At 54.3% G+C, this 24,359-nt stretch overlaps 8 protein-coding genes across 8 annotated transcripts; 4 read left to right on the forward strand and 4 right to left on the reverse strand.

Moving 5' to 3' along the window:
• Positions 1–119: 119 nt before the first annotated feature.
• Positions 120–1,705, reverse strand: BZA70DRAFT_277245 (uncharacterized protein). The gene is made up of 2 exons (XM_064912419.1): positions 777–1,705; positions 120–709 (listed from the first exon to the last, which is right to left on the reverse strand). Exons 1-2 carry the CDS (start codon positions 1,533–1,535, stop codon positions 551–553), a joined length of 918 nt encoding a protein of 305 aa, XP_064768891.1. The 5' UTR covers positions 1,536–1,705; the 3' UTR covers positions 120–550.
• An 844-nt stretch (positions 1,706–2,549) lies between these two features.
• BZA70DRAFT_289044 (uncharacterized protein) lies at positions 2,550–4,378 on the reverse strand (the record flags this gene model as incomplete). The annotated part of the gene is made up of 6 exons (XM_064914087.1): positions 2,550–2,981; positions 3,052–3,216; positions 3,276–3,794; positions 3,859–3,908; positions 3,968–4,080; positions 4,140–4,378. 6 exons carry the CDS (start codon positions 4,376–4,378, stop codon positions 2,550–2,552), a joined length of 1,518 nt encoding a protein of 505 aa, XP_064768892.1.
• Positions 4,379–4,687: 309 nt separating this feature from the next.
• Positions 4,688–9,994, reverse strand: BZA70DRAFT_277250 (uncharacterized protein). The gene is made up of 6 exons (XM_064912420.1): positions 9,778–9,994; positions 9,577–9,709; positions 9,159–9,518; positions 7,048–9,108; positions 5,545–6,636; positions 4,688–5,480 (listed from the first exon to the last, which is right to left on the reverse strand). Exons 1-6 carry the CDS (start codon positions 9,826–9,828, stop codon positions 4,777–4,779), a joined length of 4,401 nt encoding a protein of 1,466 aa, XP_064768893.1. The 5' UTR covers positions 9,829–9,994; the 3' UTR covers positions 4,688–4,776.
• Positions 9,995–10,854: 860 nt separating this feature from the next.
• BZA70DRAFT_266972 (uncharacterized protein) lies at positions 10,855–11,694 on the reverse strand (the record flags this gene model as incomplete). Its single annotated transcript, XM_064911067.1, has 1 exon — positions 10,855–11,694. The coding sequence occupies one exon, from the start codon at positions 11,692–11,694 to the stop codon at positions 10,855–10,857; it is 840 nt and encodes a 279-aa protein (XP_064768894.1).
• A 1,217-nt stretch (positions 11,695–12,911) lies between these two features.
• BZA70DRAFT_277256 (glyceraldehyde-3-phosphate dehydrogenase) lies at positions 12,912–14,843 on the forward strand. Its single transcript, XM_064912421.1, has 3 exons — positions 12,912–13,051; positions 13,181–13,293; positions 13,510–14,843. The coding sequence occupies exons 1-3, from the start codon at positions 13,004–13,006 to the stop codon at positions 14,357–14,359; spliced, it is 1,011 nt and encodes a 336-aa protein (XP_064768895.1). The 5' UTR covers positions 12,912–13,003; the 3' UTR covers positions 14,360–14,843.
• A 511-nt stretch (positions 14,844–15,354) lies between these two features.
• On the forward strand, positions 15,355–17,523 carry BZA70DRAFT_237839 (uncharacterized protein; the record flags this gene model as incomplete). The annotated part of the gene is made up of 1 exon (XM_064910424.1): positions 15,355–17,523. One exon carries the CDS (start codon positions 15,355–15,357, stop codon positions 17,521–17,523), a length of 2,169 nt encoding a protein of 722 aa, XP_064768896.1.
• Positions 17,524–20,429: 2,906 nt separating this feature from the next.
• BZA70DRAFT_145158 (uncharacterized protein) lies at positions 20,430–22,475 on the forward strand. Its single transcript, XM_064909664.1, has one exon. It carries the CDS (start codon positions 20,580–20,582, stop codon positions 22,425–22,427), a length of 1,848 nt encoding a protein of 615 aa, XP_064768897.1. The 5' UTR covers positions 20,430–20,579; the 3' UTR covers positions 22,428–22,475.
• A 1,005-nt stretch (positions 22,476–23,480) lies between these two features.
• BZA70DRAFT_266976 (uncharacterized protein) lies at positions 23,481–24,352 on the forward strand (the record flags this gene model as incomplete). Its single annotated transcript, XM_064911068.1, has 2 exons — positions 23,481–23,734; positions 23,791–24,352. 2 exons carry the CDS (start codon positions 23,481–23,483, stop codon positions 24,350–24,352), a joined length of 816 nt encoding a protein of 271 aa, XP_064768898.1.
• Between the last annotated feature and the right edge of the window lie 7 nt (positions 24,353–24,359).

Consider the following 24,359-nt stretch of genomic DNA (forward strand, 5'->3'; position numbering starts at 1 on the left):
GGTGGGGCGTCGATCAGGAAGGCTTCGATTTGTGATAGTTTATCGCTGATGCGAGGCTTGGCAGAGGCACATGACCGTGATAACCTTGATCTTGATCTTGTTCTTTGTATTATTGTTATTGTTATTGTATTATTGTTATTCTATATTCTATATTCTATATATCCTCTTATTCTATTCTATCAACTCATTCATATCTCTTCCATATCTCTTCTCTTTCTCATCGTGTCTGATCACCGACTCAATTAACCCTAACCAGCAAGTCATCACAGCTTCCCCACATCCTCCTCCTTCTCCCATTTTCCCTGTTCTTTGTCCCTATTTCCTTCCTTCTCTGCTTTATAAATGATGATCAATTATACTCCCCACTATCATAACACTACTCTCCTGCCAAGAACATCCCCTCTTCTCGACACCTTACTCTATCCGTTATAGCTCCATCCACAGAGGCGCAGTCCACGTTCCTTCACACCTGCCTTTATTGGCTATCGACTAGGAGCTATTGACCACATGGCTCCTCCTTCTATCTCCTGTTCACGCTAAGAACCGCACGCTAAAAAGAACTCGCAAACTCCCGCAGCTTCATATACCTGCCGTCATTCGCCCTCAGCACCGCAATATCAGACCGAATCAGCAACCGCACAACAACACTGTCCGCGTCCTCCAACTCCACCCATCCCTGCTCCGGCAAAAACGCCTCATTCAGTAGATTCTATATCATATATCACCAACGTCAGCTCTCAATCACCTTCTCATATCATAAATCACTCGCAACCCACCTCAACCAACTGCTTCGCCTCCGCCGCAATCTTCTCGCTCCGCGCCTGCGTCCAATGCTCCTCCAACTTCCTCGGCCTCACCACCCCTCCGCCCCTCTTCTCCCCCACAAACCCTCCCACCGGCGCCCCGTTCTCTTCCTCCACCAACACCTCCGCTATCCGCGTATCCAGCAACTTCTTCAAAACAACCATCAACCTCCTCATCTTCTTCCTACTCTCCTCCTCCCGCCCCCTCGCCTTCCGCACCTCCCGCACCTCCACCCGCGTCCGCTCGCTCATACCCCGGCCGTACTTCTCCCGTAAATACTCCTGCCGCGCATCAAGCAGCTTCCCGAGCGCCCGCAACTCCTCCCGCGTCTTCTCCTCCCTCTCAAGCTCCTTCTTCGCACTCGCAATCGCTCCTTCTAAACTCTCAATCCCACCCCTCGCAACCTCAAACTTCTCCATCCCTTCCAACTCCCTCACAATCCTCTCCGCATCATCCTCCTCCTCCTCCTCCTCCCCCCCATCATCAACAGTATACCTCCGCGCCGCAACAATAGCACGCACGCATCCCGCTCCCTCATCCCCTTTCTCCTCCGCCCTAAACTTCTCAACCTCCCGCCGCCCTGCCTCAACCTTATTCTCGAGCTGCGCAATAACCCGATCCAGCTCGGTCTCACTATACACCCTACTCCCGTCGTGCTGTGCATGCCGGTACGTGTGCGCGAGATGCAGGTATCGCGTGACTTCTGATCCTATGCTTTTGCTTTTACTCATCCTGTCTTCTGTCCTCTTTGTGTCTGAATGTGATGGAGAGAGCGTTGTTGTTGTGGTGCAAAGACGCAGACGCGAGCGACAACTGTTTTGTTGTTCCCGACGCGACTGAACTTTATTTTCTTACTGCCCTGAGTTAGTAAACATAGTAAGCAACCTTCTTCTTCACCGCTGATTTAGATACAATTCACAAATCTATAAACAATAGCAATTATTCTCATTTTTATACAGCTCATTTTTTGAGACTAAATTGTCGTAATAGTATTCTACTCCTACTACTACTACTATGATGACTACTATAAACCTTATTATCCAACCGTCCTCCCAATTCTCGAAAAATCACGTCGCCATCACCGACGCTCTCATCTCATCCATCTCTTTCCTCTCTTTTCTTTCTACCTTGTCGAAAGACCATCATCTCACTCTAGTTTTAATTCTGTTCTTCTTGTTGATATGAGTTTCGGCGGTCCCGGCGGAGGTTTGTCAATTCGCTCACTACTATTAACATCTACGATCATCTGCTCACGATATTCTACAGCTAATTCCTTCATCAAACCCACTCCTCCCGAACGAGGTTCCTTCCCCCTCGACCACGACGGTACCCTCCCCCCCCCCCCCCCCCCCCCCCATCTTTTCCTCCTCCTCCCCTCTCTTACCCCCTCACTAACACTCCCCCAGGCGAATGCAAAGAACCAATGCTCGCATACATGTCCTGCATCCAAACCGTCCGCGGCTCGTCTCGGATACCCCCCGACTGCCGCCTCAGAGCCCAGGATTACCTCAATTGCAGAATGGAACGGGGGCTCATGCGGCGTGATGAGTGGAGGAATCTGGGGTTGCCGGGGTATTCTACACAGCAGCAGCAGCAGCAGGCTGAGAGTCAGACTGCTCAGAGTCAGACTGCGCAGAGTCAAACTGCTGATAGACAAATTGCTGAGAGTCAGAAAACAGCTACTAGTTAGTACTCAGCAATGTCTTATTAATATCTGTATATAGAATGCACTACGCAACCCTCAATCAATCCGACTCCTCATCCTCGTCGTCAATCGACTGATTAAAACTCTCATCCATATCCATCCTCCCCGCGCCTCTTCCCGCCGTACTTCCCCCCATAACCCTCCGCGCCATCTCCTCCCCGTACCGCATCGCGTCCCCCATTTTCATCAACACGTCCTCCTCCCCGATCCCGTCGTACTCCGGCACCACCATGTGCGGGTTATACGCACCCGCGCTGCTCGCCATGCCCCCGCTCTGCTGCTTCAGCTGCAGAAATTGCCGCGACATGCCGACCTTGCGGTCCGCCTGCGCGAGCTGGCTGTTTAGCTTCCGTACTTTCTCGAGCGTCAGGAGGAGGGCGTCTAGGTTGCCGTCCGTGAGTGGCGTGTCTGTGAACCGTAGGATTTCTGGATCATCCGCCGACAGCGACGCCGATAGCTCGCCGTTTTCGATCTATACCAAGTCAGCCGGTGCTCTTCTAACATCAGATCAGATCAGATCAGTAGTAGTATTAATCACTCACCATCTCCAAAATCAAACTCCGTGTATCCGGCCCCGCCCCTGTAATATCATGATCCAGCTCGACCACGTACGACAACGGAACCGTGATAAACGTCTTCCGCAGCTTTCGGATCTTATGCTTCCGAACCGCGCTCGCCGCCTCCATCGCCAGCGCCTCGTTCCCATCCTACTTCCGTCAGCCATCACTTAACTTCAAATAGTAGCTTTAGAAACAAACACACTCACATTTTTGAAATACGACTTAACCTGTCCCCACACCATCGACGCAATCTCCGCATCCCCCGTCTCGAACGCCTGTCCAAGGAAATTATACGGCTGCGCCAGCGTCCGGCAAATATTCGCCACGTACTCGCTCACCGCCTTCGGCTTCACCCCGCGCTTACCATACACCACCAACTCCAGCAGCACAATCTTCTTATACGCCGCCACCTGCAGCGCGGACGCGACAAAGTTCATCGTAGGCGTGCAGTACACGACCGAAAGCATCTCGTGCGCGCGCGCGTACTGCCGCGTGTGGATCAGGAGTTGGCCGCCGTAGTAGTGGTACGCGAGGTGGTCGCGGTAGTTCACGCCGTGCTTGCTGTCGAAGTTTGTCAGAGGGTGCGCGAGCAGCGCGTCGGCGGGGTCGTAGGTCTTGGCTCGGAGGGATTGTATGACGAACGCGCTGTGCGCGGGCGAGAGCGTGTCGTGCGTTTCTGAGAAACCGAGCGCGGCATCGAGCAGTGGTTGGAGAGAAAGAGTCGGCTGCACAAAAACTGTAAGCATATACACATCACCTGCAATTTGACAAACAGAATAATCTACCCACCTCGTTCATCGCATTAGATGTATCAACCACCAGTCGTATAAGCGACGCAACTACATCAAGCCCACCGTTAGTATCCTCTCCACCCACACGCACAATTCATCAAACATACAAGCCTCCGGCACCAACTTTGCCTGCGCAGCAGAGTACTCCTTAAACAGCCTCCCCGCCAACGCGAAGAACTCCGTCGTGTCGAACGTGCTCTTTGTCGAATACCGCGAGTTCCTACACCACCGGCTGTTAGCTCAGCAACACACCCACAACAATTCACACCAGAGTCTTACATCGCAACAATCCACGGCACGGTAGCAGCCCTCGGCTCCATCTTGCTGAAAACATCATCGATATCGCTCTCCTTCAACGATCCAGCTTCCGCCGCGGCATCACCTCCTCCCGCACCCTCCTGCAGCAGCGGCAGCACTTTCTCTTTAATCCCTTCCGCAGCCACCTCCTCCGCCGCATCCAGGTTCAAACTACTCCAGATCGCGAGTAACGGCGACACCTGCGTTCCTTTACCTGCCATCCTGCTAAATTCCCTAGATTCCCGATAAGCTCTCTCTTCCCTCTTTCTTCTGAAGCGATCCCGTGCCTCGTTCTGCGATTCCTGTCCAATTGCAATCCTTTATATCCTCATCCACAATCCTTGATTGTCCTCGTCTGATTCCGCGCTCTTTGCACAATTCCTGATTCTGTGTCTACAAAACCTACTCCGGACTTTTGACGATGATGCGGAGAGCGCGCGCTCGAGTGCGATTCAGTACGCGAGCGAGGTTAGGGTTTTCTGTAGCTTATATCGATGGTGCTTCGAGATGCTTTAACAATTTATTGATGAGATGATGATGATGATGATGATGATGATAAATCTATTGATAGTCGTGGGCTATGATAGCAATAAATCCAGTCATAGGGCATGTACCTGACCTACTCGTTCGTAAACAAAGTCTCCTCACTTCTCTGCTCCAGTATCTTGCGCAACCTCTTCCGCAGCCTCTTGCGCGCCGTAAACTCATCCACCATCTCCTGATCAACCGCCACTTTCGCCGGCGACTCCTTCGCCCCGCGCGACTCCGACCCCGGCGTCGACAGCCACATGCTCTGGCGCCGTGTACTTCCCCCCGCAGCATCCATTACTTCCCGCACGGGCGTGCTCAGCTTAAGATGCAAAAGCGGCGTAGACGGCGCAGCAGGGGTAGGCGACGACCGACTAGGACTCGAGAAACCCACCCAGTTCTCGCCCGCTGCGTTCGCAGTCGCGCTGCCCTCGATCGTCAACCGCGAAAACTCCCTCTGCACAGTGGAAACCTCCTGCGCCCGCCTCTGCGCGTACTTTGTGATCCTCTGAATCGACTTTTGCACGCCCTCGATCGACGGCTGCCCGCTCACGACACCGCTGCTAATCGACTTTGGCGAGCCCGGCGCGGTCGCAAAGCTTAGCTTGGACTTTGCCTCGGTGTTTGATTTCTCTAGGCTCTCGAGGGAGGTGTAGACTGTCCGCATTTTCTGACGGATCTGGCGCTGCAGATCTTGCGCGTCGGGAGGCAGCGCGCGGGGTTTGAGCCGGGCGAGGTATTTCTCATCCGACCGTTGCTGGGTGACTTCCTTTGCAACCAGCATTCGCTTGTCGACTGTTATAATCCCAAACACGTTAGCACAACTCTCACCAGAGCAGAAAATAATCAAGATACATACGCTTGATAAGACCGGTAGCAACTTTATAAAGCGTCCGCTCGCTCTCCAGAAAACTCTCATTCTCCGCCCGCACTTTCGCAAGCGCGTCGTCAAGCATCGCCGTAATCGCACCACACTCGCCCATCCGCCACTCCTCCGCATTCGCCAGATCCTCGACCGTCTTCTCCTCCTCCTCGTCCTCAGCCGGAGCAGTCTCGGAGTGCGCACGCACATACGTCGCCAGGTTTTCCGCGTTCTGACGCACAATGTCGAGTTCATACTCGGTATCCGCGTACACGGTCTCAAACGCACGCGTCATTCCCGCGTTGTCTTCTTCTTCGTCCGTCAGCGGGCGGGTGTGCATACCCACAAACTCCGGCACGATCGGTATACTCTCGCGCACCGGTTCTGGCTCGGGCTCTTCCTCCTCCTCTTCCTCTTCCTCTTCCTCCTCATCTGCTGACGGCAGAATCGGACTCGTCGACGCATCCTTCATGACCGATGTCGTCGCAGATCTCTGAGCTAGAGAAAGATTCGAAAAGCCAGGCAACTTCGGCGCGATTTCTTCCTTCTTCGTCTCATCGGTCTTCTTCAGATCGATAGTATTCTCCTCTCCTCCAGCCGGTTTGAGAATCGAGAATGGCGAGGGCAGCGAAGTACTCTGTGCGCCGGAGGTTGCTTTCGTGGCCGCAGACTGAGAGGACAATGAAGGGAATAGACTGGGAGTTGGTTTAGTCTCAGATGGGTCTGCTTCTGTTGCAGTACTTGCGTTTACAGCCGGTGGTTGAGTAGACGAAGAAAACAGAGTGGGTTTAGCCGCCACCGCCTCTGCTGTCTTTCCAAACGAAAAAACGGCCGGAGTCGAGGAAGTCGCCTTCTCTGATGACAGCTCTTTTGTCGCGGTCTGGCCCGGTGCTTTGGCGGGCGTCGGCACCGTTGGTGTGCCGAATCCTGTAAATTTCGCGGGGGCGATTGTGGTCTTCTTCATGGTCGCAGCTAGCGCGTCCTCCTCCTCTTCTTCCTCTTCCCCCTCTTCCTCATCCACATCATCTTCCTCGTCAGCCTCCTCCTCGTCGTCATAATCCTCATCCTCATACTCCACCTCATCATCATCCTCCCCAGATTCTTCCTCAACATCATCCTGACTCTCATACTCATAATCAGGATCCTCGCTCTCATCCTCATCCTGACTCTCATCATGAACCCACCCCTGCTTCGGCGTCCCAAGTCTGGCTCCGAACGCCATCGCGCCAGGTGACGGGTTCCCCGCTTTCTCCTTTCCGATCTTCCTTGCGGACGATGGTAGGTTCTTCGGCGTCGATGACGATGATGATGCCTCTGCTGGTTTGTTGAAGTTGAACACTGGCGTAGTCGTAGAAGGAGTGGAAGTCGAAGTCGCCGCCGCGCCTTTGATGCTAAACAGATTTGCCTGCGCCGGCGTTGCTGCAGTTTCTTTCACTGCGCTCTTACCCGCCGTCGACTCCGCCGCTGACGCATCTTCCTTCTCATCGTCCTCATCATCATCATCCCCAGATTCCTCCTCAACATCATCCTGACTCTCATACTCATAATCAGGATCCTCGCTCTCATCCTCATCCTCGCTCTCATCATGAACCCATCCCTGCTTTTGCGCAACCCCAGGTCTCTTCGCGCCAGGTGACTGGTTCCCTGCTTTCTCCTTTCCGATCTTCTTTGCGGATGATGCTGGAGTGCGGGCTTTGAATGATGGTAGAGTCTTTGGCGTCGATGATGATGATGATGATGCCTCTGCTGGCTTGTTGAAGTTGAACACCGGCGCGGTCGAAGATGGAGTGGAAGTCGAAGTCGCCGCCGCGCCTTTGATGCTAAACAGATTCGGCTGCGCAGTTTCCTTCACCGCACTCTCTTCTTTCGTCGTCGCTGCGTCTTCACCCTCCCCTGCTGCATCTTCCTTCTCAGCCTTATCTTTACTCTTCGCCAAACTCGCCAGCGGATTATTCTCGCTCGCATACTGACTAAACGCACTCCCCGCCGCCGCACTAAACGGCGACGGCGACCCGCTACCGAACGTGCTCCCGCCAACCTGTCCGAACGGACTCGCTCCGAACCCGGGAATACTCGCCGCCGGCTTCTGTCCGAATCCAGAGGACTGGCCGAACCCAGGCGTGGAGGAGGAGGAGGAGGAGACATGGCCTATCGTCGAGGCCTGGCCGAACGCAGGCGCGCTGCCGCCGCCGGTCATGAGTTGGCCGAAGGGTGAAGGTTGGCCGAATCCTGACTGGCCAAATGCTGGTGCACCCTGTCCGAACGCTGGCGTGCTTGCCCCCGACGACGTCGTAGATGATCCAGCGCCAAGAGGGGGTGCATCCGCGTACCTCGAAAACAAAGAAGACTTGGGCGACTCCGAAGCCGCGGCCGCTAAGCCAGCCAACCCCGGCGACGGCGTGCTTTTGAACTGCGCCGAGCCCAGCGATGGCGAGGAACTCGGTGTTTTCTTTTCGTCGGCTCCGATCTTTGTCGCGTTAAACAGCGACGAGAGGCTAGTCTCGGCTTTGCTTGTAGTTGTTGTTGTCGCCGGCGTCGTCGTCGTGGTTGTTGATTGGAACGTGAATTTGGGCGGATTTAACGCCGGCGCTGGTGATTTTTCTGTGGTTTCGCTCGCGGCGGGGACTGGGGTTGTATCTTTAGGCTTTGATTCTGGTTCTGCGGCGGCTGGGCTCTTTTCACTGTCGGCTGGTGCTGGAGCAGGGTTCTCGAGCACGGGGGAGTTTTCCGCGGGAGTCTTTTCGTCTTCAGATCCAGGCTTGCTGACATCAACATACTCGCTTCCCAGCGGCGACGTCGTTGTCGAGTTCACGTCTCCCTCGTCAGTCGCTGTCGGCTGTTGCTCGACTGCTAGCGAAAGCGGCGCTGCGTTCTTTGCTTGCTTTATCTGCTCCTCGCACATTTCCATAACCCCCTCAACCCCCGCTTTTCCCGCCTTGATCCCATCATACCACATCAAATTCCAGATCTTGAGCTGGCCCTGGTTATTCAACAACCACACCATCGGCTGCGGCGCACATTCGTCAATCGACGGCAGCGGCGCGTGGATTTTGTCGGCTGCGGTGAGATCGAGCGCGAGGCCGGCGGGCGAGGTGTCTGCGGAATCGAAAAGGGGTAAGGTCGCGCGTTTTGTGTCGTCGACGAGGAAGAATGAGTGCTCGGGAGTGAGCAGCGAGAGATCAATTGAGGGGGTCGCGGCGAGGATGAGGATGTGCGCGAGCTCGGGGGCCCAGTTGTTGAGGAGGATGGAGTACCACCATCCTTTGCGCGAGGTCAAGCCGAAGGGGGGGCATAGTTCGATGATCTTTGAGAATGTGGTTGAAGTAGCTGATTTTGTGACGGTGAAGTAGCTGTACTCGTGCTCGTCGGGAGCGGGTGGGTTGGCGTAGATTACTAGGAATTGATCAGGTTTGATGCAGGACACCATCGACACGTATTTTTGCGGGACGTCATCGCCGGGATGGGGAATCGTAGCTTGTGCTTTGCCTTGCAAGTCGTAAAGAACCAGCTCGCCCTCTTTTGAGCCAATTACCAGACCACTTCCGTCGACCGTCCAATCAACTAGACTGCTGTCAGTACAATTATAAACCAGATAAGCTAGAGGTACTTACAGCTCGTGGATGCTCCATCACCAATCTTCTGCTTCTGCTTCTGCTGTAGATCAATCAGATAAATCGAATTCTCAGCCGTCAAAGCAGCCACAGCAGAGCCAATCCCCGGACTAGCCTTGACGTCAATGATCTCCGGACCGGTGGTAGACCACACCGGTGCCGCGCCAGGAGTCGTCTGCACCTCGTCGACGGCGTAGCAAGCTATCGAACCCTCGACGTCGACGGCGATGACGAACTCTTCGCTCGAAGTGAATATGATATGCTTGAGTTTTTTTGAGATCGGGACGGTAGGCGCGGTATATGTCTTGTTTGATTCGAGGAATTTCGCGCGCATGGACTTGACGTCGCCGATAATGAATCCTATATACGCCGTTAGCCAGATAATAATTGCATAGTTAAAAAGAGCAGAGTCGCGTACCGGAAGCGACAGCAACGGCAAACACCCCGCGTCCGTTGGCGATCGCGAGTAATTTAGACGAGTACTCCGGCTCAACGAGCGGATTCTCCAGACTAACAGTCGCATCTTTTCCAAGCGACGCAAATCCAAATGCCTAAACAGACGCGCGATCAGAACCCAAGCCAGCAAGAAAAGAAGCAGACGACAGATCAATAAACAAACCTCAGTCTCCTCCTCTGGCAACTCGTCGATGACAATCTCAAGACCCGCCATTTTATTGTTACAGTAGAATATCTACTCTGATCGTTCACAATCAAAGAATATCTGCTGTGTCCCACAGACTCTTTGTAGTGCAAGTAGTTTCGAAAACAATGAGGGTTGATTTACTTTTTTGTATTTCAGAATTACTCGCGACCGTGACTTTTTGCAGGTTTGTTGCGGCGAGTGGTTTAAAGTTTGTAGTGTTTGAGTTTCGATGTTTGCTCGTCAGGCTGGGATTATGTAGTGATTGTTTGTGGTAAGTTGCTGTGGTTGACTGTTGTCGCTGTTTAGTTTGAGGATATGAGGGTCGAGAGAAAATTGTGGAGATGAGGATGGTGTGCTATTTTAATAAATGAAATCTATTATACTGATTATGCGAGTGCGCGTATAAGATGATTTCTCAACATTTTAGTCGTAATTTGCTGCGAATAACTCTCTTCACTGTCTTTTTCAAGTTTATGAAAAATTGAGGGAATATACTAGAGCCGAGGACGATAGGCTGTCTGTAATATAAAGCAAGTGCGTCTGCTGTTGGTGCGGATTGCAATTTGACAGATATAAGCTGTAATTACCTATTCAGTCAGAGCAACGAAGACGCTCACATTGTCTCTGCTGACCCTCAGACTGAATAATAGTCAAAGCATGCTATTTCCAATGACTTTATACAGTATGTCGACAACTACGAAATGAGCGTAAAACTTTGCGAGAATCTCCTGCATTGCGTTCTGGTGCGTGCGAGGGTACTTCCTAATTCGGAAGTAGAGCATCTGTGCTGTTAGTGTGCTGGATGGGATGTGGTTGTATGCTGCGTGGGTGTGTTGCTTGATATAGTATTGCTTGAAGTGTTTTGAATGGTGAATGGAGGTTTACGATATGTGATGCGAAGATGGAATTGTATTGGAGAGTTAGAGTAGAGTAGAGTTGTGAGAGTAGTTGAGAGTAGTTAGAGAGAGGAAGTAGACAGCGGGGTATGTAAGCTGTATTTACAGTAAAGATATATGCCATTACGGCCATTATAGCATACGGTAAATAGAACAACTAGATCAGCAGATAAAAAGCAGATAAAAATAGTAGGTGGGGTGGAGAGGACATCGGAAGTACAAGAGAAGAAAGAGGATATCCGGAAGAGAGCGGGTAGCAGACGAGGAGGAGAAGATTGGCTATGAAGGGCAGGTAACAGTAACAAGACAGGAAGGGGAAAGAGAACAACACGAAGGCGGGAGAGGGAGCGGCACTAGCCACAGCGGGTGACGGACGGAGATCGAATCGAGCGAGGAGGTGGATTGGGAGGATAGGATGGGAGGAGAGAATGGGCGGGGTGCGGGGTGATTGTCGGGAGAGCGAGGCAGAGCGGTGAGATGGTGAGTGAGTGAGGATTGAGCGGGGAGAGTCAGGAGAGCAGTCAGGAGAGCAGAGGAGCCGAAAGAGGAGGAGAACGGCGAGCCGACGATACAAGATGAAGAAGGAGAGAGAGGATGAGCGGGGTGGGGTGTAGGAGGGTAGAGTGTAGAGCAGGGCAGAGGAGAGCAGAGAGCAGAGCAGAGCAGAGCAGAGCAGAGCAGATGAGAAGACAAAGCGCAGATCCGACGGAGAGCAGAGCGAGAACAAGGCGGGGATGGCAGGTGAAGTGGAGTGGAGGTGGAGATGTGGAGATGTGGAGATGAGCAGGTTGTGAGGCCTGGCCGGGACAGGGGCGGGGAGGACGATAATGGAGCGAGAATGATCGGATTGATGCCCACAGACACAGTGATTGATGGCGGATGTAATGATATGAGAGCAACACAGAGCAGATAGTAGACAGATGCAGATGATGATAGTAGATAAAAGAAGACAGAGCAGAGAGAGCAAGGTGGGAGCAGTCCAGCCGAGACGCGGCATCGTCGATCAGCCGCGATGGCAGTCGAAGGCAGTCGGAGCTGTAAAGAAAGTAATCAGAGCGGGGTGAGAGCAGAGGAGAGAGTAGAGAGAGGCACACACACAGCCGACGGACATCGGAAGAGTGCACAGAGACAGGCGTCCGGTGCCGTTCCGAGGACGTCGGGAGAGGAAGCGGTGGAGAGGCAGCGATCCCGCACCCGGCCTCTGAGCGGGCGGACGGCCTTGCGACTATTTAACTGCCGCCTGCCCGCTGTTCTGCCTTCTGTTGTTCTTTTGCTCTTTTACTCCTGCTCTGCACCTGCTCTGCTCTGCTCCTGCTTGCTCTTGCGGTTGCTGTTGCTGCTGCTGCTGACCGCTGAGTAATCACACAAACCCCAGTCGGCAGTCAGCAGCAGCAGCAGCAGCAGCAGCAGTCAGCAGTCAGCACCACCGCCGACAGTCACAGAGCAGAGACACAGCAGAGAGCTCGCACTCAGACACACACAGTACAAACCCCAGGCTGACATCAACCACCAGTGCCCGTGCTCCTTCTGTTGGGCTGGTCTGCGAGCTACTTCTCTCGAGTATTTCTCAGTCTGCGCCCGGCGAATCGCAAGCGCGGGTTTGTTTATCTGAAAATTGTTGCTGCAATCTTAAACTAACCGCTGGCGACGGGCAGTGCTCGGTGCTGATTGGCTGCGTCGGATGCTGCCGGCGTGGTGAATGCTGGATCCGCCGGTGTTTGTTGTCTGCGGTTAGTAGATTTGTCTTTTATGAGAGATCTCATAGAACATCTGCAGAAGATGTCTGAATCTCTTTCACTATGTAGTTCACCGTAGCTCTTGACTGCTCTTAACTGAAGGAAGTCTCTCTAAAACCACGGCCAATCAGCACTGAGCCTGAGCCAACTCGCGATGGTGGAGTGGCGCACTTTATGGCTCATTCGCTCTCTGCGGCGGTGCTGACTGCTGCCCTCACCACTCCTTCTCCCCTCCTCTTCCTCTCCTCCATTTGGCTGAGTATCTCATCATCTCCTCATCGGCTCCGTGATCTCTCGACCCCGCCGAACCGCGTCCACTTCTCGCCTTCGGATGCGTGCGGCGGTCGCGCGGTGCGGCGGGGGTGACCTCCTGCACCGCCTCGGTGATGGGTAATGTGGCGGTGCGAATGACCTCACTTTGCCCTTCCGCAGGCCGCCGCCCGCCGCGTATTTAGTCTCTCGCCTTCCTCTCTCGCTCTCTTCCTCTCTTTTTCTCTTTCCCTCCTCAGACTTGTTCTTCTCTCTACTCTCTCTCTCTCTCTCTTCTCTATTACTTCTCTATCTTAAACAATGGTTGTCAAGGTCGGAATCAACGGATTCGGCAGAATCGGCCGTATCGTAAGTCTCTCTTTCTCTTCTCTGTGCCCCACTTGAGCTGCCGTCGCTGCCTGCTTGATCCTCATGCACCCTCGACACACCTCAATCGCCTTCTCAATCCCTCTCTCAACCCTCTCTAACTCCTCCCAGGTCTTCAGAAACGCCCTTCTCCGTGACGACGTCGAGATCGTTGCCGTCAACGATCCCTTCATCGATCCCGAGTACGCCGCGTACATGTTCAAGTACGACTCTACCCACGGCCGGTACGTATCAATTCCTCTTTCTATCTTCTATATCTCATCCGAGCCATTGATCTGTGATCTTTGTGATCCTCATCATGGGCGCATTGCTTCTGCTCCGCATTGACTTCATAGGGCAAGCCTATGCAGATCAATGCAGCCAGCCACGCATTGCGTTAGGGTTTCTCCCTCTCCTCGAGCAATATCTCTTTATCGAGACATATGCTAACAATCCCACAGCTTCAAGGGCACCGTCACCGCCGAGGCTGACACCCTCGTCATCGACGGCCACAAGGTCAAGGTCTTTGGCGAGCGTGACCCCTCTGCCATCCCCTGGGGCTCCGTCGGTGCCGACTACGTCGTCGAGTCCACCGGTGTCTTCACCACTACCGAGAAGGCTAAGGCCCATCTTGCTGGTGGCGCCAAGAAGGTCGTCATCTCCGCTCCTTCCGCTGACGCTCCCATGTTCGTCTGCGGAGTCAACCTTGACGCCTACAAGACCGAGTACGAGGTCATCTCCAACGCCTCCTGCACCACCAACTGCCTCGCTCCCCTTGCCAAGATCATCAACGACAACTTCGGCATCGTCGAGGGTCTCATGACCACCGTCCATTCCATCACCGCCACCCAGAAGACCGTCGATGGTCCCTCGCACAAGGACTGGCGTGGTGGCCGTACCGCCTCTGGCAACATCATTCCCTCCTCGACTGGTGCCGCCAAGGCCGTCGGCAAGGTCATCCCCTCCCTCAACGGTAAGCTCACCGGTATGTCGATGCGTGTCCCCACCACCGACGTCTCCGTCGTCGACTTGACCGTCCGTCTCGAGAAGGGCGCCACCTACGACGAGATCAAGGCCGTCATCAAGAAGGCCTCCGAGACCAACTACAAGGGAATCGTCGGCTACACCGAGGACGACGTCGTCTCCCAGGACTTTGTCGGCGACACCCACTCCTCCATCTTCGATGCCAAGGCCGGTATTGCCCTCAACGACAAGTTCGTCAAGCTCGTTTCGTGGTACGACAACGAGTACGGATACTCTGCCCGTGTTGTTGACTTGCTCGTCTACATCGCTGGTGTCGACAGCGCCTAAATCTCTCTCCACACCTCTTCACAATTCGTTGAATGTCTGTCGCGGCTTTGATAGTCTCGCAAGCAAAATATAAAGAAAAAATAATCATCACACATATACTTAACAACGAATTGAGATCAAGTTTCTACCTACGATCTATCGATCGTCTTCGATTCTCCACTCCTCTTTTTTCTTCTCTTTTTTTTCTACTTATATTCATGAGTTGCTTTTGTTTAGTCCAGAAGATTTAGTCTGGTTCCAGCGTGTCTTGAGACTTGAGATCACGATTCAGTCTGCTGGTCGGATGTGTCGTGATGGAAGCTCAAGAGCTGGAAACAATGGAAAAATAAAAGCAGATATTCTTATTATATTATATTCATTCTCGTAAAGTACAATATGTTTTAGAAGTCAGTTATAGTCAACAGTAAGTCGATGGTGTTCTCCGGTGGTTAATCCACTTAATAATCATGCGGCGCCGGAGACAGACCAAACTCTAACCTCAGATCCTCTCACACCCTCCTCTCTCTTCCGCACACCCACCTGAACCCCCATTATCCCCGCCCCCGCGAGTTTCTTATAGAACCCATCAGCGCGAGTACATATACACGCACTGCGACTGTGTGTTTGAGTGCTTTACTTTGCTTTCTGTGTTTTGCAGCAGGACTGAACAGTGGTCTATTGCTTCTCACGCGTGGGCTGCCGTATTCTTTGATCTCCTCGAGTAAGTGTCTACATTAGAGTGTCGCTCTGATTTCTGCTCGCTTTCTTTTCTGCCGTTGGTGGTTTGGACATGTGAAGTGATCTGCTGGACTACTGTTGCTTGCTGTTGCTGTTATAGTGCAGTTGACTTGACTGTTCTCCACATAACGAGGGGTGCATCTGCGTCGATGCATCTCGAGATCAACGCAAGCGGATGTTCCTCGCACCATCTCACAATTGCACTTACTAACTCTTTTTTCTACTCAGAGGAGTAAACATCTTCACTTCTTCGAACAGAGAACACATCTACCCACACAATGGCGGCCTCGAACGGTAGCGTGACTACCTCCCTAGTCGGCCACAGCCGCCCCTCCGGCGCGCTGCAACTCAAATCCTCATCCAACAAACCGAACCCGCTCCCCTTTGTCGCGCTCAAGACCGGTCTCTGCTACGACGTGCGCATGCGGTACCACGCCAAAGTCGTCAACTCCCAATCCGACTACACGGACCCGCACCCCGAGGACCCGCGACGGACGTACCGGATCTACAAAGCGCTTTCGGATGCGGGCCTCGTCTCGCAAAAGGGCGCGAGCGGCAACGCCGACATCGAGTCTGAGTTGATGCAGCCGATCCCCGCGCGCGAGGCCACGGAGGAAGAAGTCACGCTGACGCACAGCAAGGAGCACTGGGACTTCATCCGCAGCACCGCCGCGATGTCGAACGTGCAGCTCCTGGACGAGACGCGCGACGGCGACTCGGTCTATTTCAACAACGACTCGTTTTTCTGCGCAAAGCTCAGCTGCGGCGGCGTGATCGACACCTGCAAAGCAGTCGTCGAGCAAAAGGTCAAGAACGCAATGGCCGTCGTGCGGCCGCCCGGCCATCACGCCGAGCCCTGCAAGCCGGCCGGGTTTTGCATGTTCAACAACGTCGCGGTGGCCTCGCGCGTGATTCTGAAAGAGTACCCGGAGCAGGTCAAGAAGATCCTGATCCTGGACTGGGACATCCACCACGGCAACGGCACGCAGCGCGCGTTCTACAGCGACCCGAACGTGCTCTACATCTCGCTCCACCGCCACGACGGCGGCAAGTTCTACCCCGGCACGCCGTTCGGCGACTACGACAAGTGCGGCGAAGGGCCGGGCGAAGGCAGGAACGTAAACATCCCGTGGCCCAAGGCGGGCATGCGCGACGGCGACTACATCTACGCGTTCCAGCGCGTGGTGATGCCGATCGCGCTCGAGTTCAATCCCGATCTCGTGATTTTGTCGTCCGGGTTCGACGCCGCGCCCGGCGACGAGCTCGGCGGGTGCTTTGTGACGCCGGCAGCGTACGGGCATATGACGCACATGCTCAAGTCGCTTGCGTCTGGAAAGCTCGCGGTCGTGCTCGAGGGTGGATATAATCTCGACTCGATCGCGACCTCTGCGCTCGGGGTGGTGAAGGTGCTGATTGGCGACGCGCCGCTGCCGCTGACAAACATGTACGCGCAGCACGAGGCTGTGCAGACGGTCGATAATGTGATTAAGATGCAGGCGCAGTACTGGCGGTGCATGAAGATCGGGCGCACGATCAAGGACCTGCCGGGTGCGCCGGCAGCCGAGCGTCTGCACGACGTTATAAGGCGGTACCAGGCCGTGCAGCTGTTTACGAGTTTCTCAATGACAGCGCTGCCTATTTTCCGGGACCGCGTCTCGCGCTCGTTCGAGGACCAGGTGCTGTGCACGCCCGGGTTCCAGTCGACGAAGACGATCGTGGTGATTGTGCACGACCCGCCGCAGTTCTGGGCCGAGCCGGACTCGGTGACGGGCGAGATCAGTCTGCACGAGACGTACATGCTCGACTGCTGCCGCAAGTACGTGCAGTGGGCGTACGAGCGCGGGTACGGCGTCGTCGACATCAACGCGCCGGAGCACTACACGGACCAGGACGACGAAGGGCTGAATCCGCAGGCGGCGATCCAGGACCTGTGTATATACGTGTGGGACAACTATCTCGAGTTATCGGACGCGAAGAATTTCGCCTTCATCTCCGTCGGCGACGCGTCCGCGGGCGTGGTGTACTTGCTCGGCCACCGCGAGGTGCGGAGCCGGATGCGCACGAGCATCACGTTTGCGGGCAAGCAGCCGCTGCATCCGATTATGCCGATCATGGACGAGTTCATCATCGACTGGTACTACAAAAACTCGCGCGTGTACTCCTACGACTCCGCGACCTCTGCTGGCGCGGACGGCGGCGGCAGTGGTTTTGGCGCGGGCGGGAACGGGAACAGCAGCAGCGACCGGTCGTCGGGCAAGGGCCCGAAGAAGAAGCTGGGGAACGTGATCAAGACCGAGATCGAGAATATCAACGAGTTGATGAACGGCAAGTTTGAGGAGGTCACGGAGTTGTTGGAGGGCGAGCTCGAGGACAGCGATTCCGAGAGCGAGGGCGAGATCGTGCAGGTGCCGGAGCGGAAACGGGTGAAGACGCAGGAGAGTAGTTAGGGTGTGGAGTAGAGTGTTTTCTGTTGAGTTGGTGCCATGTCTGGATTGGTTTTTGTCTTACAAGTTTAAAAGAGCTTGCTGCTGCTGAGATGCGGGAGTGAGAAGCGAGAAGGTGGGTAAATAGAATGAATGAATCCGGCGCGCCTTTAGTATTTTATATTTTGTTTTGTTGTTTTGTCGTTTAGTTATCTGTGGTGTGTATTGTATTATAGATATATTGAATTATAAGATGCTGGCTGTGTTTAGAGGGGGCGTATCAAAGACGCTTCGATTATCAAAGTTCGAGATCGAGATTACAAAGTGTATGGGTTTCATGTGTAGTGAGTGAGCCAAGCACGGGTGTAGTGCAAGAGGCAAGTGAGTAAGCAAGCGGATGCGATGATTGAAAGATGGTTGGTGAACGAGGTACTTCTAGCCAGCGATCTTGTGAATGCAGCAGAGTAAGGAAGGAGACAGGGGCGGTGAGAGGGATGTCTGGATCTGACTGTATACTCTGACACACCGGAAATTAGATCACCATCTGTGAGTTGAATTCACAAACGAGCACGGAGAAAGAGAAAGATTCAAAGAGATAAAGAAAACAAGGGGAAGAAGGCCGGGTTTGTAACTATATGTAAATAAAGGGAGGGATACGATGTGTGATATTCGCTGTGAGTTGAAGCAGAGAGCGCGAGCTGAGCGTACCCCCGGGTCAATGCGAAGTGCATTAGATTAACGCAATGAAGTTATGAATAGCGAGGAGGGAAGGCGGAAGGAAGAAAAGAGGGAAGAAGAAGACGAAGAAGATGATGAAGATCTGTGTGAATCCGAGATTCGAGATTTCGGATCCAGAGTGGATATCCTGCAGCGATGTAAAAAACACAAGACAATGACATGTTGACAACCAGATAGACGGATAAAAAGCTGGTAAGAGAGGTTGATGCAAAATACTCCAACGCAAGAGATAGAAAACAAAGATTACCTGCGGTGCGCTGCTCTGTTTACATTTACGCTTTCCGTTCACACACCGCAAAAAGACACCGACGCAAGAACAATCTAATAAAAAAAAAAAGAGAGAGAGCATAACCGACGATAGATTAGCTGCATTTCATATCAACAGCACTATCGAATGAGTGTTTTAGTTATTAGTTGTGATCCAGCGCCTGGTGGGTTCGTTCTTCTCGGGAATTATAGCTCGAGAGTGAGTGCGGTCAGAACGAGAAGGAGAGGAGGAAGATTTTTGATTGAATAGGGGTGTGCTCGTCTTTGCTCTATCTTTCTGCCCTTCTTGCTGTTGTTTGAATGTCTGATTTATTGTCAACTACTTCAACATCATCTTCTTAATCATCATTATCCTTACTTATCTCTCAATCCACAAAGATCCAAAGCACTAATCGTCGCTTAACTATTCCCCGTCCACCAGATCCAAATCCCAGATCCCCCTTCCCCCCCAATTAAAGTTTAATCTTACCCCCTGAAAACCTGTGGCATCGGCGCCCCGGGGAGATTCACAGATTCACAAAACTTCCGCTTTCGACCAAATTGCCTTTTCCTGCACATTTCAGACAACTCTACCCGACGGCCTCTGCGACTGTTTTTGCCCCGGTCTTGTTGACTTTTTGGCTGTTTTGTTTACCCTTTTCTAAGGGCTGGGTTGATGGTGGTGGTTTGTGGTGGTTGGGATGTTCTGATCGGGTCTGTTGCTCGCATATAGATATCTAATTCCATGCCCCCGCGCGCCTGCCCTTCATCCTCCTCCTCCTCCTCCTCCGCTCTCTTTTTCTCACTCCTATACAGTCTCTACACATGGCATCTGCAACGGCTCCGCTCTCAGATCAGCAGCCAATCCCCCCCTCCTCTCCCTCTCTGCAAACCTCAACCCTCTCCTCATCAGACTCCTCCCTTCTCTCCCAATTCTCCAAAATGATCCTCCTCCAACAGCAGCAGCAGCAACAACTGCAGACCCCAGCCGACGGCGCTCTTCTTCCCTCCCCGGTTCTTTACACTTCCAACGCAAAACAATCCTCCTCCTCCTCCTCACCCTCCGCGAATCGAAAACTCCTACTGAGCGCGCTGCGCAAAGCAAACGAAGCCGTCGTTCTCGATAACGACCTCAAAGCCCATGAGGGTAAGTCACCCTTCTTCTTCGTCTTATACACATCTATCGATCTGAGACTAAAACTATGAAACAGCGCGGGTAGCATACATCGAAGCCTGCAAGCTGTTAAAACTCGTCGTCGAGCAATCGCACAAGACATCTGAACGCGAACGCCTTCGCAGCATCGTACGTTCTTTCCTTCTCTCTTCTCACTTCATTTACAGTACAAACTAACACAACAGCGTGCAGTTCGACGTCTACGCGCTTCGCATCGGAGAACTTGAAATCACATGCAGCACATCGCAGCAAGACTCCCCGCCAACTCCCTCCCCGGACGACAACGACACCCTAACTTCTACTACTACTACAACGACTACGACAGCAGTGACGCCAGCGCGACCATCCTCGACGCACTCGCCCTCCATCTTCTACGACCCAAGCGATAAAGCCTCGCTCGCAAGCGACGCAGACGCAGATCCAGCCACCGCCGCCGACGACGACGACGACGATGACGAGGACGCGGACGAGAAGTTACTGTACCCGCTTGATTTCCCGCAGCGCAAGAATCCGCAGGTACTCTTCAACTACCTCGACAACCGCGCGCGCGAAATCGCCGACGAAACCGCCGCGCCAGGAAATGATCGTCAGCAGCAGCAACTACCGCATGAGGAGATCATGACGGAGTTTGATCTCGAGCTCGAGATTGCGAAAGCGAGGTTTTGTCATCCGCCTGTAGCTGCTGCTGGTGGTGCTGCTGCGACTGCTGATTTGTCTACGGCGGACGGGTCAAAGACGAGCTTGGAGACGAGGTCAAAGTCGTCGACTGATGATAGTCCGATTCTGGATTACAACTCTGATGATAACGGGGATGAGTTTGCCGGCAGCGAGATCACGAGCGCTGCTACTAGCAAGACATCTTCTCCGTGCAAGGTGAGTTTCTTGTCTTAGATCTCTAATCAGCTCATACTAACGTTTCTTCATGTCGCAGATTAACGAGTCCCTTCTTGACTCTCCCAAATACGCAGTTCCCGCAACGCAAACCGATCCAGCCTGGCGCCACCGCGACCTTCCTCCCCTCCCCGCCCCCGGCTCAACCGAGGCATCCTACAAGCTCGAAAGCCTCACCAAATTCTCGACCCCCTCTCAAGAATTCCAAGACCGCTACTCGACCTCCTTCACCAGCACCCCGCAGCAGCAAGACACGCACCGCTACCGACGAAGCGGGGGTGCGGGCGCGGCAGGCGGGACTAGTTCGAGCTACCGCATGTCGCTCCCGCCTCAATCGCCGCGGCACAGACAGTCCTCGTCGCCGCCACCGCCGGCTGGCGGCCGCTCGTTGCAGAACTCGAGTCTGCTGGCGACGCCGCGGCGGGAGGCGAAGCTCCCCCTGCGCGTGATGAGGACGGCGGCCGTCCCGCCGCAGTCAGCGACGGCCGGCTCGGGCGTGAACGCGTCGCCGAGTACGACGTCGTCGGCGGCTTCTGTGGCATCGGATGGAGAGGTCAGACGGTCTTTGCTCGACGACATTTCGCGGATGACGTTTGGCGGCGACGCGAGCGTGAGCGTGAGCTCGGGTCGCGCGAGCTGCGACGATGCCAGCAGTATCAGCAGCGGGAGCGCGAAGGGTCTTTTGCTGGCATCCGACGCGGGCGCGACGACGATGACGACAATGACGACTGTGCTGGAGCCTCCTCCTGCGACGTTTGGCGTGCTGCAGCGGCAGTTTTGGCAGATGGAGAAGATCCTGGATGCGCTGACGTCACCTGTTGGAGGCATGATTGTCGCCAACCGACCGCTCCGGCTGTCGCCCGAGCTCTTCCTCACGAGCGAGACGGGCAGCTTACCCGCGATGGCGGACAAGATCGTGTGCTGCCAGCTGGTGATTGTCGAGATGCTCAAGTTTGAGAGCGAGCCCTCGCTGGCGCGGTTGACAAAAGTCGAGCGCGTGATCGATATGATTGAGGCTCATTTGAACGGCAGACTGAAATCCGGCAGCAGCAGCAGCAGCAGCGCGGCCTCGGCTTCGGCGGCAGGTCAGCGGCTCTCAACCTCTTCGTCTTCGTCGTCATCGTCGTCGGCGGCGGGCACTGCTGGAGCGGCGGCGGCGGCGGCTGCGAAGCGCCGCGAGTCGACAGGTAGTAGTTTCTCCACCGGCGATCTTTACTCAAACCGAGCGCGATCGAGCTACGGTCGTGAATTTGGAGGTATAGCAGAGGCGGGGTCGTCGAGGCCAGAGCTGGCAATGTTGTCGGCGGGTACCCCGTCGAGCAGCAGCGTGAGCAGTGGGAGTAGTAGCGGTGTTGCCGGGCCCGCGACGCCGACCTCGTCAATCACGACCACGCCACCGCGTAAGAAGTCGGGCTCGAGCAGCGGTAGCAGCAGCGGCTGGCGAAGTCTGCTAAAGTCACGGGGATCGTCGTCGTCGTCGTCGTCGTCGTCGTCGTCGTCGTCGTGCGCGACGAGTATGCAGTCGAGCAGCTACCGCCAGCCGCAGCCGCAGGGCGCGCCGAATCAGATAAGCATGCCGAACGGGATGGTGAACGTGATGGACCGGGAGATGTCGCGGGTGAGCACCAAGATCCGGGACGACGTGCTCAACGGGCCGTTTTCAAAGTACGTGCAGGTGCTGGCAATCATGTTTGAGCACGGGCTCGCGCTGCGGGAGGCGCGGCGGCAGGTGAGTGCGCGCGAAGGGTCGATTGGCGGGCGCCGGGCGGAGATGGTGGTGGCGCACATCGCTGAGGTGTTTGAGCGGGCGGTGTGTGGGTTTGTGATTTCAGACGTGCGGGCGTTGGAGGAGCGGAGCCAGAGTGGCGAGCGCGTATGAGTTTAGGTTGGATTTGGTTTAGCGAGTAGGCGAGAGCGTGTAGCGTGTTTAGTTAAGTTTTTAGTGTAGTTCAAGATTGTGATTTCGACTAGTTGGTTATCTATCGTCGGCGGAGGAGCAATTGGGTGATGAAATTAAAAGCGAAGCGGAATTAAGTAAACAAAAAGGAGAAGAATGAAAGGTAAATGTCGATCGATATAGGACAGGTGTGGGTGCAGCGAGGGTGCAGCGCAGGTGCATGCACAGTACTACAGTAGTACCACGGTACCACAGCAGTAGCACGACTGCCCCGCGACGAACAGCGCAACAGTGTAGCAGAAGAGCCCGGCAGTGCACTTTTGAACACGACAACAACAACAGCAACAGTGAAAAGGGATCGTCAAATATTAGAGAGGAAAATAGATAAGGATAAGAACCAGGGACTAAAGTGGGTCTGTTCGCTGAGGCGGGTTTTACTATTAATTAGCCGAACTGTAAGCGTCCCCTAATCCGCAGTCTCTATCGTGTCTTCCTGATCTCAAGGATCCATGGGGAGCTGGTGCTGGATTATTCTGTGTGTATAAAATCATGATTCTGATAGTTTCTGTTTGCACTAAGCAGTAGCAGCAGCAGCAGCAGCAGCAGTAGAGAATAGGGAGAGGGCCCCACAGTGCGGGTGGTTCTCCGCAGCAGGGAAGCAGAGTCTAAAAGTACTCCCGCATCCTGCAGCTTCGACGTCCTCGTAGTGGGCCTCGTCAGATGATTTCTGATATCTCTTTGATCTCCCCGTGGATGCCACTGATTATAATACCAGTAGATGCTGTTTGAATAGACGAAATAATTATACGTCATATCCATTTTATTTGTACTCGCTGCTGCAAATATTGGTGCTGCTGGCGCTGGTATCGGCATTTGTACTGGCCAAATATGAGGCTGCTTCGTATCTCATCTCATCCACTCTTTCATCTTTTATATCCATCGCCATGCCCTTCCTCTCCCAATCCCCCTCTTATTCTCATCATCCTCATCATTCTCTAATCCAACCTCTACTCACTCCTGCAACCCATCTCCGCCATGCCATTCTCCAGCTCAAACTCCTGCATCCGCATCAAAGACATCGTCAACGACGTCGACATCCACCCGCTCTCCGTCCTCTCCTCCTACAACTCCCTCAACTCTCCCTCGCCCTCGCCAATCATCCTCGCTCAGTCCCCGGCTCAGGGCCCGAACCGCAAAGTCATCTCGCACATCTTTGGCCGTAATAAGCGCCAGACCCTCGCTATCCCGGACTCGGTCTGGGTCACCGTCTGCCGGCGTCACTATCAAAGGTATCTCTCTTCCTCTTCCTCCCTTTTAATCTCCCAACGACTAACACATCCTCCAGAGAATCCTACCGCAAAGACAAATTCCCGCTCCTACAAACCCGCCTCGTCCTCCTGCAACTCGACAAGCTCGAAGCATGGGGCCATGTCCTCAACTTCACCGTCTCCCGCACCCAGCCAAAACAGCCCCGCCTCGTCCGCCGCCGCTCGAGCGCGTCCTCCACCAGCAGCATCGACGACAGCCCGCCATTAGCTCCCCGAATCACCCCCGTCGCTGCTGATGCGCTCGACCGCTCGTCCTCTCCGCACGCGCACTACCTCAGCGCATACATCGACTCCGTCTGCTCTCCTCCGTCTTCCTCCTCCTCCTCATCCTCCTCCTCTACATCCACCCGCACAACACCCTGCGCGCTCTCATTCGCCCAGGTCCGCGCCCTCGTCCACGAAATCGAGCTCTTCCTCTTAAACGAAGAAGACCCTGCGCTCCGAGAATTCCCCCGCATCGAGATCCTCCCAAATATCCGCGGCCCGCTACTCTACACCCGAGGCGGCCGCAGACGTGTCGTCGCCGCTGCCGCCGCCGCGCCGCCCTCCGTTGCTACAGCTCTTGCTACCACCCGATGATCCCGTC

The sequence above is a fragment of the Myxozyma melibiosi genome, assembly GCF_037950935.1.
Source record: "Myxozyma melibiosi strain Phaff 52-87 chromosome Unknown BZA70scaffold_4, whole genome shotgun sequence".
In the NCBI taxonomy this organism is placed as follows: Eukaryota; Fungi; Ascomycota; class Lipomycetes; order Lipomycetales; family Lipomycetaceae; genus Myxozyma; species Myxozyma melibiosi.

What these genes read in the sequence shown, in the direction of transcription:
- BZA70DRAFT_277250 (XM_064912420.1), bottom strand. Translation starts at nt 9,828, where the DNA reads ATGGCGGGTCTTGAGATTGTCATCGACGAGTTGCCAGAGGAGGAGACT. An exon ending in TGCCGTTGCTGTCGCTTCCG is followed by an intron (nt 9,519 to 9,576) that starts GTACGCGACTCT and finishes CGGCGTATATAG; the next exon opens with GATTCATTATCGGCGACGTC. An exon ending in TGAGGAGGAATCTGGGGATG is followed by an intron (nt 6,637 to 7,047) that starts ATGATGATGAGG and finishes AATCTGGGGAGG; the next exon opens with ATGATGATGAGGTGGAGTAT.
- BZA70DRAFT_145158 (XM_064909664.1), top strand. Translation starts at nt 20,580, where the DNA reads ATGTCGCAGATTAACGAGTCCCTTCTTGACTCTCCCAAATACGCAGTT.
- BZA70DRAFT_277256 (XM_064912421.1), top strand. Translation starts at nt 13,004, where the DNA reads ATGGTTGTCAAGGTCGGAATCAACGGATTCGGCAGAATCGGCCGTATC. An exon ending in TCGGCAGAATCGGCCGTATC is followed by an intron (nt 13,052 to 13,180) that starts GTAAGTCTCTCT and finishes AACTCCTCCCAG; the next exon opens with GTCTTCAGAAACGCCCTTCT. An exon ending in TACGACTCTACCCACGGCCG is followed by an intron (nt 13,294 to 13,509) that starts GTACGTATCAAT and finishes ACAATCCCACAG; the next exon opens with CTTCAAGGGCACCGTCACCG.
- BZA70DRAFT_277245 (XM_064912419.1), bottom strand. Translation starts at nt 1,535, where the DNA reads ATGAGTAAAAGCAAAAGCATAGGATCAGAAGTCACGCGATACCTGCAT. An exon ending in AGGCGAAGCAGTTGGTTGAG is followed by an intron (nt 710 to 776) that starts GTGGGTTGCGAG and finishes TATATGATATAG; the next exon opens with AATCTACTGAATGAGGCGTT.